The 15,497-nt window shown below is 58.2% G+C and overlaps 1 protein-coding gene across 2 annotated transcripts; it reads left to right on the top strand.

Moving 5' to 3' along the window:
* The first annotated feature begins 3,160 nt into the window (after positions 1–3,160).
* Positions 3,161–15,096, top strand: PITX1 (paired like homeodomain 1). 2 transcript variants are annotated; one of them, XM_008985112.5, is made up of 4 exons: positions 3,161–3,323; positions 8,831–9,067; positions 11,273–11,505; positions 13,489–15,096. In XM_008985112.5, exons 2-4 carry the CDS (start codon positions 8,899–8,901, stop codon positions 14,029–14,031), a joined length of 945 nt encoding a protein of 314 aa, XP_008983360.1. In that variant the 5' UTR covers positions 3,161–3,323; positions 8,831–8,898; the 3' UTR covers positions 14,032–15,096. The 2 variants fall into 2 exon arrangements, with proteins under 2 accessions (XP_008983360.1, XP_054105589.1); XM_054249614.2 differs by lacking the exon at positions 3,161–3,323 and having other exon boundaries at positions 8,578–9,067.
* Positions 15,097–15,497: the final 401 nt, after the last annotated feature.

Genomic DNA, 15,497 nt, shown 5'->3' with positions numbered 1-15,497 from the left:
GGAAACAACCCTTTCCCTCCACCAGCTCAGAGAACTTGTTCCAGATAGATGCCAGGATCCTTGGAGGAGTATGGTGATTCTGGGGTGGAGCCTCTGGCCCTGGCCAACCAAAGAAGGCCTGAGCCACTCTTCCCCACAAATTGATTGGTGCAGGAGTGGGCATGTAAGCTGCACCCAGCCAATCAGCATAACCAAATCCCTTGCTCACCCTGGGGAGGGTCCTATAGTTGTTGCCAAAAAAGGCTCAGCCCTGTTCTCAAGAAGCTTACAACTGGTAAGGGCAACAGGCTTTCGTCTATCATTATACAAAATTTCATTTCAATAGTTGCAATTAGAACTGTGAAGGAAAAGAATACTCTCCCTAATTTTACTTGGTATTAAGATTTAAAAAAAAAATAACACTGCCTGAAGAAGTGTTATGGCCTCTGTATAACAGTGGCTGCAAACATTTGCCCATTATGTGAACCCATGTGACAAATTCATCAGAGGATTTTGCACTAGGGAGAAAAATTTCTGTTAGAGAAAGCACATCAGTTTGGACTGAAAGACAAAGAAAATTCATCAGCCAATTCCGCTGAGCTTTTTTGATGGGGCACCTGGAGGCTGAGAGCTAAAGTGATATTCAGGAACAGAGACTGCTACTTCTGTTCCTGGTGAATCCTGCTCCAAACTTCCTCTCTCTCTCTGATTCCTTGATTCCACTGTGCCAAGATGTCTGCTCCCAAAGATGTCAAAACTAAAGGGAAATTGCAAAATATATATATTTTTATAGAAGGGAAAGTAAGATTATAAAAAGTGTGTTTTATCCCGCCCCCCTCAAGTTCCACTAAGAACTTCCTGACTTCCAGTCCCAGGGTGGGGTTGTGCCCCACCCACCAGCCTGCCCTGCTTTCCTGGACCAAAACTTCCTAGCAGCTAAGCAGGGAATAAGGGCAGATAAACTAAACCAGCAAAGGAATCTGTTTCTGCTAGACTCAACTAACATGACCACCATGGGGAAAGTATCTAAACAAAATAAGAGCAAACTCTCTTAAAGAGCAACCTGGTGGCTTTGCCATTCGCTTTCAGCCACTCTATACACAGGACTCAGGGCCAAGCCCCTTACCATCATCATCTCATCCATTTCCCAAAGAAAGCAGCAGGAACTCTTACTCTCACATTTCACAGATGGGGAAGCTGAGGCTGGGAAAGATTATGTTATTTGCCAAAGCCACACACAACTAGTAAAAGCCACTGACAAGATTCCAGCACAGGCCATCAGATGCCAGGGGGCAGCATGTTTTGGCATCAGAGGCCCTGCCTGGGAATGAGAGCATGCAGAAAATCTCATTCGAGATGGGAACAAAACTCGGAAAATTGCTAGCATGCAGGGAGAGAGGAAGGTGTGATTTCCTGCTACAGACTTCAGAGTAAAAGCCACCCCAGGAGTGCCTGTGCAGCCCTCCATAGTAAAGGTCCAGTGGTTCCATTTATGCCAAAAGAGGCCACTGCTGCTTGGAGTATAAGGAAGTTTCCCATGACAAGGTTGGATGCGCCAGCCTTGGCTTAGCAGCACTAGGGCTGGACCCAACAAGTCTTTTTCACACAAAAAGCAGACAACAGGAGCAGGTAGAAGTTGGGGCTAAAATTCCCACAGCGCGGGGTCCAAAGACAGTAGATGCACTTTCCCCAGGCCCAGGTCTGCTAGTGCGGTCACCGGGGACTCGTTATCTTAACTTGCAACCCTGGGTGCACAGAGCTCACACACACACTGGAGAGGGGTTCCTGCTGTTGACGGTTGAAAGGAGGGTATGGAGTCCCTGGAACAGCACGACAGAGGGCAGGGGCCACCTGGCAGGGCCTGAACGCCGAGGCCTCCGTGAGCTTGGGTCGGGCAGGCTTCCCCTTTCGGAGGCTGGGGAAGGGGTCCTGGGTCTCTACGTTTCCAGGCCAAGCAGCCCTGGAGGCACGGACTAGCAGGACGCCAAGGCGGCGCGGGTCGTGGCCTCTCCCGCAGCAGCTGTTGGCGAGAACCAGGCAGGGAGGCGCCGCTGCTGACGGCACCTCATGAAACATTCAGGCCCGGCTGCCGCGCTGCCATCTCCCGGCACCTTGCTCCCGAAACTGTTGCTCTGGATCCCATGGCCGTCGGAAGGCAGGCTCGGCCGCTCCAGTTCCTGAGAGTGACAGGCCACAGCCAGACCTGCCCTGTGGTCCCATCCCAGAGTCCCAGCAGCAAGTAGGCTCAGACTGGGCACTTCAGAGTACCAAGAGTAAGTTCGGTCAATTGGTTTCCCCCACGAGACTTTGGGCACAGGGTTATCTGGCCGCGGGGCAACGCTGGGGAGCCCTGTGGCCCGAGGGTGGGCGAAGGGCAGGCTCCCAGTTCCCTTCCATCTAGCCCGTCTCCCAGTGGCAGCCAGGAACAGGCCTGCAGGGCCACAGGGGTGCAGGCGTCACCGTTCGCAAGCCCGGAGCAGGGTGGCCGCTGGGGGATGTGCAAGCACAGGGGTTGGACAAGGGGCCGCACAAGTGTCTGTCCTGAGAGGTCAGTCTCCCCTTTCCTCACCAGCCCAGGCCCTGAAGAGAGGGAAGGAGGCAATCCGCCAAGCAGGGCAGGTCGGATGGCACCCCCACACCCAAACACAGAAACCCTGGGGTCTGTCCGCCAACCTCCTGGGCTGCCACGCTCTGCGCAGGGACTCTCCCTGCCAACACGCAAAACCAGCTCCCTCCCGCAGGCTGAGCAGGAAGGAGAAAGGTCCAATCTCAAACCGTCCCCCGCAACTAGACCACCAGCCCCCGTCTAAACGGAAGTAGGGCCAGCCCTTCAAGAGTTAGGTGGGAAACTGAGCCCTGGGAAAGAAAGGGCGCCCGGGCCAGGCTGGGACCCGCTGCGGCTTCGCAGGCTGCCAGGCCCCTCCACGGAGGTCCGAGGGCGCGTTCCTCGGCCTCCAGACTCAGCTGCCAGCCGCGCGGACCCCAGCCCGCGCCCCGAGGGAGGCCGGGACCCCTAGGCGGCGGGACTGCGCGCCGCCCCTCCCCGCAGGTCCAGGCTAGCGCCTAGCTTCCCCTCCCCCCTTCCCGCCTCCCGGCGGGTGTCCCCGCCTTCCCCGCGGGCGACGGGCGGCGGCGGCGGGAGGAGCGGGCCGAGCTAAGGCAGCCCCGGCCTCGCGCTCTGGGATGTAGCGAACCAGCAGGGGCCGAAGGAACTGGCAAAGCCGGAGCCAGAGCCAGAGCCAGAGCTGGATCCCGGGCCCCAGCCGGAGCCGAAACCTGAGCCAGAGTCCGCGGCGGGCGAGCCCGGAGCAGACGAGCGGCAGACGCAGCGCTGCCCAGGTGGGGTAAGAGACGCTGGGCTAGGGGCACAGGGTCTCCGCGGTGGAGGGGAGCAGGGAGGTGGCGGCCGGCCGAGTCCTGCGCAGTTTGCTCCTGGCGTGTGTGGGTCCAGCCGGCGACACGCGACAGCGCAAGGCGCGGAAGGTCAGGAGCCTTCGAGGCAGGAGCCCGTGCGTGCGCCCAGGGCACAATCATAGCCGCCGTCACCTAACCGGTGGGATCAACCCTCCGCTTCGGCCCCGGGCACCCCAAGCGGGTAGCAGCCTCGGGGGCACGGGCCACGGCTCCGCAAAGGGCACAACCCCGTGGCAGCCCATAGCGGCGGCGCGGGAGGCAGGGCCTCCCGACCCCCAGGAGAAATGGGCAGGAGAGAGGGCCTCCCGCTGCTCCTCACTGCGTCCAGGGATGGAGGGCCCCACCACCCATGGAACTGCTGGCCCCTCTGCGTGGCCCGGGACTTCGGCCGTAGCTTCGCATCAAGAGGGTATTTTTCCTAAACGAAACCGCTTCATTCGTTCGTTCGTTCGTTCGTTCGGGCAGCAATGATAACGAAAAGCAGCAGACATCGGCCAGCGCCCTGGCTCTCTTCGCCCCGGACTCCGACGTCCCGCCTCAGCGCTCGGAGGTGCCCCCAGCCCACCGCGGCCTGCCCTCGCCGGCACAGGTCCGGCTTTTTCTTCCCATGAGAAAAACCCCAAATTCCCTTCTTAACGTCCAATAAAGACATTCCCGCGGCTTCTCCCGGGTTTGGTTGTTGACGCAGTTCCCGGAGCACGCAGCCGCTTCTCAAGAACCGGGTCTCGGACTTCTGAAATTGACCAGCTTCGTAAATTGGAGCCCATTCTCCCGCGGCAAAGGCAGGGCTCCAAAGCCAGGATGGCAGTCATGGGAACCCCAGGCTGAAATCCGGGTCCCAAGATTTTCCGATTTAGGAATTCCCTGAATCTACAACGAGTTAGTCCACTTTTCTGAAAAACTAAGACTTGTGTATTCTCTGGACATCGCTGTGACCTCTGAAAGCCACCAGGTCCAGAGGGAGGAAATCCCAGGTTGCTGTCCACTGAGGGAGGATTCAGGTCTAGGGTTCAGGTCTAGGGTAGTCAGGCCAAAAGCTACAGGCAACCGGGGCAGCACAGAAGACTTGCTGTCCCCGTGCCCTTTCATGGGGCTGCTTTGGGCTTCCCGCATCTCTGCCAAGGAAAGGAAAAGAGGTGGGCTGGGGCGCGGAGACCAGGCTGTCTGGACTATAGGATGCAGGGGCCTCCAGACAGACTCAGGGTGCTCTTCTCCCACCTAGCCGCTGGGAAGAGGAGGCTGTGGTGCATCATAACCCGCCCCTCTGCTCCCCAGTTGTGTGACCAGCTGCACCTCCTTCCTAGTCTTCTTCCCCACAGCTCAGCCATTCTCAGGATCTAGAAAACTTCTGTTGGAATTAGGTGAGAGGTGGGCCGGGAGAGCCTTCGTCCTACCAGCCGCTGGCCCACAGCACGGAGTCCTGAGTTCTGTAATCCCATCTGTGCCTCACTGGTGGCAGTCCTGCCCAAATACATCCTGGCTCTCCCAGGAACAGGCTGGGGATCCTCAATTGGCTGGAAGCCTCAGACTGGGGTCCCAGGAAGCCTAAAGGAGCCAGTGAGGTCTTTCCAGCCCCTACCTGAGCACCCTCCTCCCTGCTTATCCAGTAATTGCTGTAGTCAAAGGAACAAGAGCTTTTATTGGGGAGGGGGTGTTAGATTAGGCAGAAGAGGTAGGTGGTCTAGGCTGCACTACCAAAACTGGGTTTTCAAGTTTGAACCTCTCCACGGACTAAGAGGCTTAGGGCTGGAATGTCCCAGAGAGTCAAGGATAGCCCTGGTAGCAGGCCATGGCACATTCCTTCCTTTTTCTAAAATACCTTGATTCTCAGAGCAAGGATTAGAGCAGGGTGCCCCCAAGGGTAGGTAGAAGGATACCTCTCCATGAGAGCATCCTAACCACCCTTCCCCAATTACATTACTAAACCATTCTTGGACACAGGCTGTTTTTAGTGAGCCCGGCTTCAGGAAGGGTCCTCTTGGTGACTGCTTCAACTCCACAACAGCCCAGGCTCTTCTGTTCAGCCCAGCCAGGACCCTAAACTCCAAAGAATCACAGAATCATTGCTGACTTTGTGTGGCGAGGGATGGTGTGGGGAATAGGACACATGGTTCCAGCTCCACTAAACCCCTTTCCCTCCTCTCTTCGAGTCCCATCAGCAAGCGAGCTAGATGCTGAAGCAGCAGACAGAGTCCCATATTGGACATGGGAACTGAGGCACAGGGCAGATCAAGCCTTGATATTGAGGCAAACACAGGTCACACAGCACAGTTGGAGGAACACCAAGCCTCTTCTTACTCCTGAAAGAGTGCTGTCTTCTGTCCTGTGTATGTGATGTGTCTGTGAGTGTGCAAGAAGCCCCTGTCTTGACTGGGACAATGGCCAGTGAGAGAGTGTAGCCGGGGAAGAACAGAGAGCATGTCCAGGTCCCTTCCCCAGCCAATGCCCAGGATCAGGCCACAGCCTCCTCACTCCTTGATCACTCAGTGCTGCCCAGGCCAAGCGGGACACACTCCCCTAGCAGGCCTCACTAGCCCCATCCCCTCTTTGGGTCTCAGGTCCCCTGAGGATAGGGGCTTCACCTGAAACAGTCTGAGGGCTTTTCCATCCACACAGCAGGTAACGAGATTGCCAAATAAAGGGACTATTGTGCTTGCCTGGAGCTTGGCCAGAGGTTTGGGCCCAGAGGGGCACACAGCAGGTGCTCAATAACTGCATTAAATGCACCAGCAGTAAGGATACAGGCCCCAGACTAATCAGTGAGTGCTGCTGAGTCACAAAACAGTCCCCATCCAGGGACAGCCCAAAGAGTCACTTTGGTCCCTCCGGGAAATGAAGGGGCTGTGAGTCCCAGCCTCCTCTGGATGCCCACAGACAGACCATTCATTTCTAAGTCTCTGCTCAGAGATGCACTGTGCTTCCCACCTTGGCCTGACATGTGGTGGGTTAGAACACACCTCCTATCCCCTACCAGCCAGCGTTCATGCCAAGTAGCACATATATGCCTCAACTCAGCACTTCCATAATGCAGTGAGTGCATGTGTGTGCAGAGCATGCTGGCATGGATGTACAGGACGTGTGTGTATGTGCGCGCACGCGTGCGTGCCCCCATGCTGTATGCATGCAGGCTGTTCTATGCGGTAAGACAGCTAAAGGGAGAATGGTGTGTGAAGGGACACTCCCGAGCATGCTGCGGCACCTGAATATCTCCTTGAAAGGAGGGATCTTCTGCTGCAGGAGACTTAGCCAAGAAATGTGGTAAAGGTGGAGCTGAGGGCAAATGCTGTGCAACTGTGCTTCTCCATGTCCCCCTCCCCGTGGCCAGGACTCGTTTCATGGAGGGAGATCTCAGCTTGGAAGAAGGCAGGAGCCTCCCCAACCAAACTCCTGGGAAGTGTCCTCCCTCCGGCCTCAGACCCTGCCTCCTGTGGTCACAGATGCACAGTGAGAAAGGGTCAGGCCCTAAGGAGCTGCTGTCTCTCCCTGCCCCACAGTTGGGGGGCAAGGGGGGCTGGGGCTAACATGGAGGGAATGGAAGGCAGGCCTCGTTCCACACTGTGTGCCTGCCCCTGACCCCAGCATCCCTCACAAGAGCTCAACCTGACCCTGGGTGTCTCCCTGTGATGGGAAGGGGTAAAGCGAGGACTCAAAGGCAGAGCCTGCAGAGTGCCCCAGAGGCTGATACCTGCACCGTCAGTGCCACCCACCCAGGAGGTGAGGAGGCACTGGGTTTTGGGGTGAGGACACTGGACACCTCCCTGGAGAGCAAGGCAGTGCTTCTTTCCCAGGCTGACAATCTCCCTGGTGCTGCTCCCTTGGGTTGCTGTGTCTGGTGGAGCTGGTCACAGGTGAGGGGCAGAGGGCAGTCTGGGGTCCGCCTATGGTCAGAGGAGCAGGTCAGGGCGGTGCCTTGCTGCCCCAGCTGTAGCCTGTTGGCTCAATACACTGTGGTCTCAGGACCAGCTAACAATTGTTGAGCAAAATCCTTCAACAGACTTCACCTACATGCAAGGACTTGAGGAGAGGATCCCTCTTGGGAGTGGGAGAGTAATGTCTTTGCCTGTGCCCAATGAAGGCCCACTGGAGCTGCAGCTCAGCCACCACTATGTGGGAAAGAAGCTGGAAGACTGAGGGCTTCCTGGGCTGCTGGCCCAGGGTTGGGAGACAGCAGTCACCTAGCCTACCAGGCCTGTACCTGAAGCCCTAGGAAGCCAGGATGCAGTCCCCCAGGCTGGGACAAAGCTACCCTGAAGAAGGGCAAAGGCTGCCAAGGCCAGGCCAGGCCCATTTTGCTAACGGATAAGGTGCAAAACAAGGGGAGAGGTAGAAGAGGCTGTGGGGCCTGGCTGGGCTTCTGGGGTCTTCCCTCTGTACTCTCCAAAGGCCGAGTGCCAGCAAAAACGTTTCGTCTGATTAGAAGCCATCATTTCTATCCCAATCCCGGAAAATTGACTGCGGTGCAGAGAGGGAGGCCTGAGAAGCAGCCTTAGGGGAGAAGGTCCAAGCTAATTAGGAGGCAGCATCCGGGGGCCCATTAGAGTGCAGGCTGCTGTCACTCAGCCGGGCTGAGTTCCCGGGAGAAGAGGCTGGAGGAGGAGGGGCAGGCGGCCCCTCGACGAGGACACCGCTGGGAGCTGCCGGAACCGGCCCTGGGCTCTGCCCCCGCCCCGGCGCTGGCTCGAAGGCGCCCGTTCGGTGCGATCCTGCTCGGCAAACATTCACTCATCCTGGGCTGTTCTCGCCAGGGCCGGGGACTTCGAGGCGGCCGAGACGGGAGTTGATTTCTAGGCGAAACAAGTCATTTGGGGCCTGAGGTGGGCACGAGCCGCCCAGGACTTGCAGGCCAGATGCGTTTCTTTTGTGAGGCCGAGGGAGAACTCGGTGTGTCACTGGGGAAGGAGGGAGAGGCGCAGCGAGGCCGCGGGGGGCGGGGAGGCGGCGGGAAGGTGGCTGCGGAGGGGGAGGGCGCGGGCGAGGCACGGAGGGAGGGAGGGCGGCAGCGAGGGCGCGGCGGCGCGGGCGACTCGGGGCTGGATTCCGCCCGCACTCCCTCGCTCGCTCGCTCCCTCCCTCCCCAGCCCCCTCCCACCCGGGCCCACCCCACCCAGCACCCCTGGCGCAGGGACTGCTGGAACCTGGCTGTGCGCGCTGTCGCTTTAAGACAGACTCTGCCGGCGCCGTCCCGAGCCTTAGAAACCGGCCCCGGATCGCGAGCCGGAGCCGGAGCGGGAGCCGGGGCCGGCGGGGCGACTGAGGCCCGAGCGGCGGGAGCGCAGCCCGGAGCGCGGAGCCAGGCGCCCGGTCGCTAGAAGCTGCCGCTGCCTCTGCCCGCCCGGCACCGCACCCCCGGGCGGTCCATGGGGCGGGTAAGGCGTCGCTGCGGGCGCCGGCAGCCCTGGAGGGCAGCCGCTTAGGCGCTGCGCTCTTGTCCCCGCAGGTCGCAGCCAGGGCGGCGGGGCTCGCCCAGCCCCGGCCCCTGGAGCGCCCGCCGCGGTCCCCACCTCCATGGACGCCTTCAAGGGGGGCATGAGCCTGGAGCGGCTGCCGGAGGGGCTCCGGCCGCCGCCACCACCACCCCATGACATGGGGCCCGCCTTCCACCTGGCCCGGCCCGCCGATCCCCGCGAGCCGCTCGAGAACTCTGCCAGCGAGTCGTCTGACACGGAGCTGCCAGGTAAGCGCCGTTCCCCGCGCGGCGCGCACGGAGCCTTCCCGGGCGCGGGGCACGGGAAGCTGGGAGCAGGGCCTGACGCCCGCGCCGTGCAACCAAGCTCCCTCTCCGCCCCAGAAGCGTCAGGAGCTTTCTTTTTCCCGTTCTCGACCTGACGGTGAACGCGGAAACTTACGCACACGCGAAGGCACTTCCACGCGGTCCCCACGCACCAAGAAACTGGCAGAGATGCACGAGCCTACGGCTGGAGGGTTGGACTGACAGCCCCTCTTGATCAGGAGTGAATAGAACGGGGAAAAAGTTGGATTTGCGCAACTGGGCGCTAAGGAGCGGCTTGGACGAAGGGAGAGAAGCAGACCCAGAAAAGAATGGGGGTGATGAGCGAGAGAACGCGCTTAGACTGAGAGGGAGGCTAACACCGTGACAGTAGGCGACAGACTGAGAGGAAGAGACCGAAGAGAAGGGGCGGGTGGGTAGGGTAAACTGGGGGGAGGGGGGAGAGGGTCATCAAGTAAAAGGGAGACACAGAGGACGGTAAGGGCGAGCGGGCCAGGGGACCAGCGGGCCAAGGGGCGCGGCTGGACACCCAGCAAGGCCAGACCGAATCCCGATCGAGGGATCCCGGCCCACGTGCGCGGCCAGAGCCGGGAGCTGCCCGGCCCCTGCCCGGCGCAGTCTCCAGCGCGTCTCCCTCCGCGCTTTTTGTCCGAGTTGGAGCTTTTTTCCAGCAGCAAGCTGGGCCCGCGGGTGACCGGCTCCGGCAGTGGAGCGGCGAATCCGCTGCCCAGCGCAGCCGCCCGGGTCCCCGAGGGGCTCTGAGCTCCCTGGCCTGGGCGACTCTTCCGCGTTCATTTCTTAATACACGGCTGTTTCTTTCCGCTTTCTTAATCTATTTCTCTTTTGCATTCCTAAGTGATTTTTCTGAGAGGTTCTGTTTGCTTGGTTAAAACACAGTCAACGCTGAACTATACTTTTGTTTTCAAAAGTTTTAAGTGTGTTCTTTGGTTTTATTTTTAAAACCTAGAAAGATATATAATCGTAGATCGATTATTTTGAACCAAATCTATGAGGATGAATTAACAATTTTAACTGTATCTTTCGATTTTGAAAGAATTAATATACTAAGTGTAGGTCTCTGGAATTTAAAATAACTACATGCAGCATTATTCTTCCGGAGATTTTAAAAAGTCGATCCAAAATGGCGCGTTTCTCGAGAATTTTCACAAAATCCATTTACAGTGGTGTTATTTGGGGAATTTACATTAACTACAATATGTTCCTCTGGGATTTAAAATTATCTCTACAAGGCCTTATCGGGAAGGGGTTAAAAATCTATCTACAACGGTACATTTTTTTTTTTTTAATCCTGGAGAAATAAATGCTTCTGTCAGCCTGGAGTTTATACACTTACGGCTCTGTATTTAGTTAGGGGTGTGTTTGTATGAAGCTTTCTAGCTTCTTAATTTACATTTGCTCTGTTTCTTCCTGTCTGATTTTGAGAATTTGTGGCTCTTTCCATGTCTTTAGTCATAGAGCCGTGAGCTTTTCTGGGCTTCTATGTTTTGTTTTTCAACTCTTTTTCTCTATGTGTCAATGTTTCTATGACTGCGTGTGTTTTGTGTAGCTTCAAAGAGAGACAGACTAAAGCCCGAGGTCACCTAGACAAAGTCTGTCTGTCTGGGCTGCAGTTGGTGGGGTTTTCTAGGCTTTGGGACTGGAGGCCTGGAAGCAAGGCCGAGAACCAGGCTGTGCTGTGCCTGCCCTGTGGCGCTCCCACACATCCCTGAGAAGAAGAAAGTGGAGGGACTTTAGGCTGGAAGGATCTGATCCTAGTTCACAGAAGTAGAGACCCCCTCAGATTTAGACCCCCTAAGAGCTCCCAAAGCAAACAAAAGCGTACATTCTCTGAAACAGCAGCAGCAGGGCCAGTCTGAGCCGAGCTAAGGGTGCGGGCCCTGCCCAGCCAGAAACCCAGGCCCGCGGCTCGGGCTTCGATAGTTGGGCTCTTCACCACAGCACACCAGACGAGAGGTCCCTACTGACGACCAGCCCCCGGCGGGCGCTTTCCAGTGGGGACAGTTCCAGGGCCCCCGGAGGGAGAGGGGAGGGAAGACCGCCAGCGCCGGTGGCGGGCGCTTCGGTGGAGCCGGGACGGGGTGCAGCCGGGCGTAAGCCCAGGTGACCTGCGCCCCATCCTGCCTGCTGCAGAGAAGGAGCGCGGCGGGGAACCCAAGGGGCCCGAGGACAGTGGCACGGGAGGCACGGGCTGTGGAGGCGCTGAGGACCCAGCCAAGAAGAAGAAGCAGCGGCGGCAACGTACGCACTTCACAAGCCAGCAGTTGCAGGAGCTAGAGGCCACGTTCCAGAGGAACCGCTATCCAGACATGAGCATGAGGGAGGAGATCGCCGTGTGGACCAACCTCACCGAGCCGCGTGTGCGGGTGAGCAAGGGGCACGCGCCTAAGGTCACCCGAGCAGAGGGCTGCTAGCTGCCTCCGAGGCAGCCTCCCAAAGCTTAGACCCGCACGCAGACCTCCACTCTCCTACCATTCAGACCTGCTCCCTCCCTCCACTGGCAATCCCCACCTTAGGCCCTGGCCCACCGAGCGTCTGCCAGGCCTCCAGGCCACCCCCAACGTCCAACCCCTCTGACCCTCATCCTACCTGATGCTCAGACTAAGGCAATCCCAACCAAAGGACCCATATCTCCAGGTGAATCTCCCATGCTGCGTGGGGCCCACGACCCACTCGGATCTTAGCAGCATACCTTGGGCTAGAGACTGGGCAGTGGATTCCCTGCCTCTGGGGACCTCAGGAGCTGCTGGCCTTCCCCCCAAAACGAAAGGGAAAGGCAGGTCCTGCCTGGCTGCCTCGGAGAAGCCTGAAAGGTGCCTGGGTTTGGGGCTCTCGAAACTTCCTGGATCAGTGGTCCCATCCCATAAGCAGATTCTCTAAAAGCTCAAGAGATTCTCCACCATCCCCAGCCATCAGTAGGACCCTTTGCCTTCTGCCCTTTCCAGAAGGTCTCCCCTCAGTTGATGGGGAGGAGGGCTCCATGGTGAAGTGGCCTTCCCAATCCCTTTTGGGATATACCATCTCAGACCCAAGGCCAACCTGCATTCTCCCTCTTCTCACTCATTTGGTTTCCAGTAAAAAGCAAGGCTTTCCTGCCAGGGTAGCAAGAGAATCATTTCTTCCCTGGGGGTGCAAATATTTAATCACATATTGGGAGTACCTCCCAAGCCTACCAAAGTCCCACCTGGCCCACAGACTCCTTACCATAACCCCAGCCCGCACCCCTCCCTAGGCAGGCTGGCCAGCCCAGTGGGACTTGGAGTGAAGACACAGCACTCAGTAATCCTGAACTCACTAATCCTGCCCAGGTTTATGGTGGTAGGGGTGGGGTGGGGGTGGAATCAGGTAGTGTCAGTACTGAGGACTAGGGAAAGCTGAGATGCAGGGGTCTGGCAAACTAGCTCCAGAAACTCCGCTCAGAACTGGAGGAAAATCCGAGAGGGCAGGGGGCATGCGGAGGACCAGGAGTTTCTCACCAAATTTAGGGGGAGAAAAGGAAGGGCAGGAAGGGTAGAAGAAACTAGTAAGAATCGAAAAAAAATTCAATGTTTGGAGAATGTTTAATATTTAATTGGAAAAATTAAATATTTGGAGAAACATATTTGGCATATGTTGAGGCGGCAGGAAAAATTAAATAGGAAGCCAAAAAGATCAAGATTTGAGAAAAATAATCAACTGTTTAAAGGGAACCGTGGAGGGGAGATATTTGGAAAGAATTTTAAAAATCATATTTGGGGACGATTCAAAAGGATCAAAAATGGGGGATAAACAAGAAAACAGACTGAGGGAGAAGAAAGAGGCTCAGATAGCGGGGTGGACTGAACGAAAATAAACATTTGGAGCCTAAAAGAAAATATCAAATACTGCCAAGAAAGATAACAAAGTATTTGAGCGATGATATAGATTGAAAAATTGGGGGAGTCGGAGAGTCCTATGTCTCAGGGAAGAAAAATACCTTTTGTATTTGAGGGAGAATAAAAAGACGGAAATGCTTAGTAGATAACGCAGATCCGTTTGGGGGAGAAGGCAGAGGTGAATTGGTTGAGAGAGGAATAAAGAAAACGAATATCTGTTAAAATAAAAGAGAATCTGTATTCGGAGAAGAAAACGGATATAATTTGGGGAAGAAGATAAAGATCGGGAAAAGGAAAAAAACTAGTATTTTCTGGGGACAGGAAAGGAACCATTGTGGAAGGAATGGAGGAGCGGAAATAATCGGTAATCGGTCGAAGGACAGGAACGACTTTAGGAGGGCAGCAGGCAGGCGGGGCGAGGGCTCCGGGGCAGCGGGGAGGGGGGCCCTCCCGGCCCTCGGCGGCCCTGACCCCTTCTCCCGCCCCCTCCCCCAGGTCTGGTTCAAGAACCGGCGGGCCAAGTGGCGGAAGCGCGAGCGTAACCAGCAGCTGGATCTGTGCAAGGGCGGCTACGTGCCGCAGTTCAGCGGCCTGGTGCAGCCCTATGAGGACGTGTACGCCGCCGGCTACTCCTACAACAACTGGGCCGCCAAGAGCCTGGCGCCAGCACCGCTCTCCACCAAGAGCTTCACCTTCTTCAACTCCATGAGCCCGCTGTCGTCGCAGTCCATGTTCTCGGCACCCAGCTCCATCTCCTCCATGACCATGCCGTCCAGCATGGGCCCAGGCGCCGTGCCTGGCATGCCCAACTCGGGCCTCAACAACATCAACAACCTCACCGGCTCCTCGCTCAACTCGGCCATGTCGCCGGGCGCCTGCCCGTACGGCACCCCCGCCTCGCCCTACAGCGTCTACCGGGACACGTGCAACTCGAGCCTAGCCAGCCTGCGGCTCAAGTCCAAGCAGCACTCATCATTCGGCTACGGCGGCCTGCAGGGCCCAGCCTCGGGCCTCAACGCGTGCCAGTACAACAGCTGACCGCCCCGCCGCGCCACGCGGGCTGGCTGCCGGCACGGGGAAGGGCGCGGGCGCGGAGGACGCACGCAGAGCCCTGGCTCCCACGCCGTGGCTCGCCACGCTGCACCGCTCCGCGGACCTCGCGCCTGCGCAGCCCCCTCCTCCCACTTCCCACTCCGGGTTGGTTTTGTGTTTGCTTTTCCAGACCCCATTCTGCCCTCCAAAAAGACAAAAAAAAAAACAAAGGAAAAAGACGTCGGAGAAAAGTGCCGCGAAAAAATGGATGAGTTGCAATTTCCCTCGGGATGGCGCGGGTGGTGTGTGTGTGTGTGTGTGTGTGTGTGTGTTCCCACGGGCCCCGGCGGCCCACTCCGCGGAGGGGACGCAGCACTGTAGGCGAGCGCCGAGGCCCAGCGGCCGGGGGAGGACGCCCTCGTAGCCCGCGTCCCCGCCGCGCTGGACCCGGACTGAGCCGCCGTGCCTGCGGACTGGATGTGCGGGCCCTGGACTTGCCTGGGATTTCCCGACCCAGTACAAACCAAGATGCCCTCTCCGAGGTGTCCCCGGCCGAGAGCGCCTTAGCTCGAGTCGGATCCGCGTTGGAGCGGGTGTTGGGCAGGGGTTAACGGTGCCCAGCCCAGGGCTGGGCACTCCGTGGAGCCGCACAAGGCCCTGGCACGCCTGGTAGAGCCTCGCTGGCCCTGCGCCCCGGAGCCCTATATTAAGGCCACGGAGCTGCAGCAGGCAATGCGGACCTGGCGGGAGGAGGGGGAGGCTCGTCGTAGAACAACCCAGCCCAGAGCTTAGCCGCAGGCCTAGGCCCTCTGCTCTGCTCCCGGGCTAGGAGGTGGCCCCCTGTCTGGGAAAACTGCCCTCTCCTCACCGCCCGCCGTGCAAGAGTCGAGCCGGCAGAGCGAGGGGCCCGGCCCCGGGGCCCTGCGCCCACTTTGCACACCCGCTCTCCGGCCCACGCCCCTGTTTACAGCGTCCCTGTGTATGTCGGACTGACTGTATAGAATTATAAATCTGTCTATATCGACTTGTCCATGTACGTCTATTAAAACCATAGTCCGAGCGTGCTAAGCACTGCTGAGCCCTGACTGCTTCATTGGGTTGAGAAGGGAGGCGGATAGAAAGGGAACTGTGACAGCCCGGGGCCCTTGGATAGGAGAGGGGCGCTGAGGCAGTCCCCGCCGAGGTCTCCCTAACTCCTCTTCCCCACCACCATTCTTGACCTGCTCAGCCTGGCTCCCTTGAGGACAACCGTCCGGCGTTGCTAGCCTGCCCGGTGCGCACCCGCTAAGCTGCGCCTCTCAGCGTTGTGCGTGGGACGCCATAGCGAGAACCCCCTCCCTCCGCGGCCCCAAGGTGCTATGGGGCCCTTGCCTGCCCAGAGCGTTAGGGCGGGGGCTGCTGAGAGCCTCTTTAGGCCAGGGGTTGCCTTTTCTCCTGTGGGTGCCGCAACAGCCCCTCTTCCCTCCTTGGAG

The sequence above is a fragment of the Callithrix jacchus genome, chromosome 2, assembly GCF_049354715.1.
Source record: "Callithrix jacchus isolate 240 chromosome 2, calJac240_pri, whole genome shotgun sequence".
In the NCBI taxonomy this organism is placed as follows: domain Eukaryota; kingdom Metazoa; phylum Chordata; class Mammalia; order Primates; family Cebidae; genus Callithrix; species Callithrix jacchus.
This window is presented reverse-complemented; position numbering and strand designations above follow the sequence as displayed.

Excerpts from the sequence above, each read along its gene's own strand:
- PITX1 (XM_008985112.5), top strand. The coding sequence starts at position 8,899 with ATGGACGCCTTCAAGGGGGGCATGAGCCTGGAGCGGCTGCCGGAGGGG. Across the intron at positions 9,068-11,272 it reads GTCTGACACGGAGCTGCCAG|AGAAGGAGCGCGGCGGGGAA; the intron begins GTAAGCGCCGTT and ends TGCCTGCTGCAG. Across the intron at positions 11,506-13,488 it reads TCACCGAGCCGCGTGTGCGG|GTCTGGTTCAAGAACCGGCG; the intron begins GTGAGCAAGGGG and ends CCCCTCCCCCAG.